The 1,469-nt window shown below is 48.8% G+C and overlaps 1 protein-coding gene across 1 annotated transcript in view; it reads left to right on the top strand.

Annotated features, from left to right (window-relative positions):
• CRYM (crystallin mu) overlaps positions 1-336 on the top strand; it is a 3,503-nt gene extending 3,167 nt beyond the window's left edge. The window contains exon 5 of the mRNA XM_010719945.3: positions 253-336. Within this exon, the coding sequence (XP_010718247.1) occupies positions 253-336 (84 nt within the window). The remainder of the gene's footprint in view (positions 1-252) is intronic.
• Positions 337-1,469: the final 1,133 nt, after the last annotated feature.

Genomic DNA, 1,469 nt, shown 5'->3' with positions numbered 1-1,469 from the left:
AGGAAAGAGAGAGAGAAAAGAAATATCTGTGCTGATACCGACCTCCAGATCCTCAGCATCCGGAGACAGCTTCACCCGCTCTGCAGGCGCTGACACTGCAACTTTAGGTGCTACTTTAAGGGAGTAGAGCCTCTTCTGGAGGAGAGAGCAGAAGGAAAGGAGTTTGCTGCTGTCATGGTTCTGTTTTTTAGTTTTCAGTATTCCACATCATAACATCACATTGGGAGTAAAAGCGTTAAAGCTCCATTCCAGGTGCCCATCCCTACGCATCACGGAAGCCATGGGATCTGGCCCTTCCAGGTGGGGCGGACTCTCACTGCCTGGCAGTGCCGCTAGAGGCGCTTTCCTGGCCATTCCAAGCTTTTCAGGTTTGATTCGGTCTCAGGAACTCTCTCTCTCCTATCTTATTTGATTTATTAGTTTCAATTTCAATTAGATTGTATTATATTGTGTTATCTTGCATTCTGATATCATAATTAGTAAAATAAGCTTTCCTCCATAGATTGTTGCCACTGTTTTTTTTTCCTTCCTTGAGCCCAGCTCCCATCTCCCTATCCCTTTTCCTTCCCATTTTGTGGGGCCAGGGGGCCCAGGAGCAACAGCCCCCCTATCACGGGCATAGATTGATCTAGTTAACTCCGTGACAGCTGTGTTAGTTAATTCCTACATACTAACGAAGCAGCTTATTTTAAAGTTGAAATACATTAAACAACGTAGGATCACAGACCAAAAATACACATTCTCTTTTAATTCCTCCAGTTGCTTTTCCATTACAGCTGAAACGTCAAAGCAGTGACTAAAATGAGGCCTCTGGAAGTCCAAAAAGCAGCACCTCGGGACAGTGCCCTTCTGCTTTCCTTTGTGTAGTATCAACCTCCCCTGGCACCATGTGGTCTGTAGGAACATCATGCAGGAATTAAATGAACGAGCCCCTGCGATCCCTATCTGTACTGTGGGGCAGAATCACAGAATGGCTTAGGTTGGAAGGGACCTCAAGGATCATCAAGAATATGATGATACATATCTGACACAGCAGCTCAGCCTCAAGGCAGAACGCCTGCTTACCTGCAGTGCTTTCCAGTCAAGGGGGGAACGCTACCAGAGCCCTCCTTTGGGCACCAGGCAGCAGCACCAATCACGGGACGGTTTGGGTTGGAAGGCAGCTTTGAGACCATCTCGTCCCAACCCCCTGCTATATGCAGGGACACCTCCCATAGCCCAGGTTGCTCACAGCCCCATCCAGCCTGGCCTCGAGTGCTTCCAGGCAGGGGGCATCCACAGCCTCACCGGGCAGCCTGTGCCAGTGTCCCACAGCCTCACAGTGAAGAATTTCTTCCTGATACCTAGTCTAAATCTACGTTCTTCCAGTTTAAAGCCATTTCCCCTCACCCTGTCACTACCTGCCCTTATAAAAAGTCCCTCCCCATCTTTCCTGTAGGCCCTTCACATCCTGGAACGGCTGCAACATC

Source organism: Meleagris gallopavo, chromosome 16 (assembly GCF_000146605.3).
Source record: "Meleagris gallopavo isolate NT-WF06-2002-E0010 breed Aviagen turkey brand Nicholas breeding stock chromosome 16, Turkey_5.1, whole genome shotgun sequence".
Lineage (NCBI taxonomy): Eukaryota > Metazoa > Chordata > Aves > Galliformes > Phasianidae > Meleagris > Meleagris gallopavo.
The sequence above is the reverse complement of the archived record's forward strand: the minus strand, read 5'-3'. Positions and strand labels throughout refer to the sequence as shown.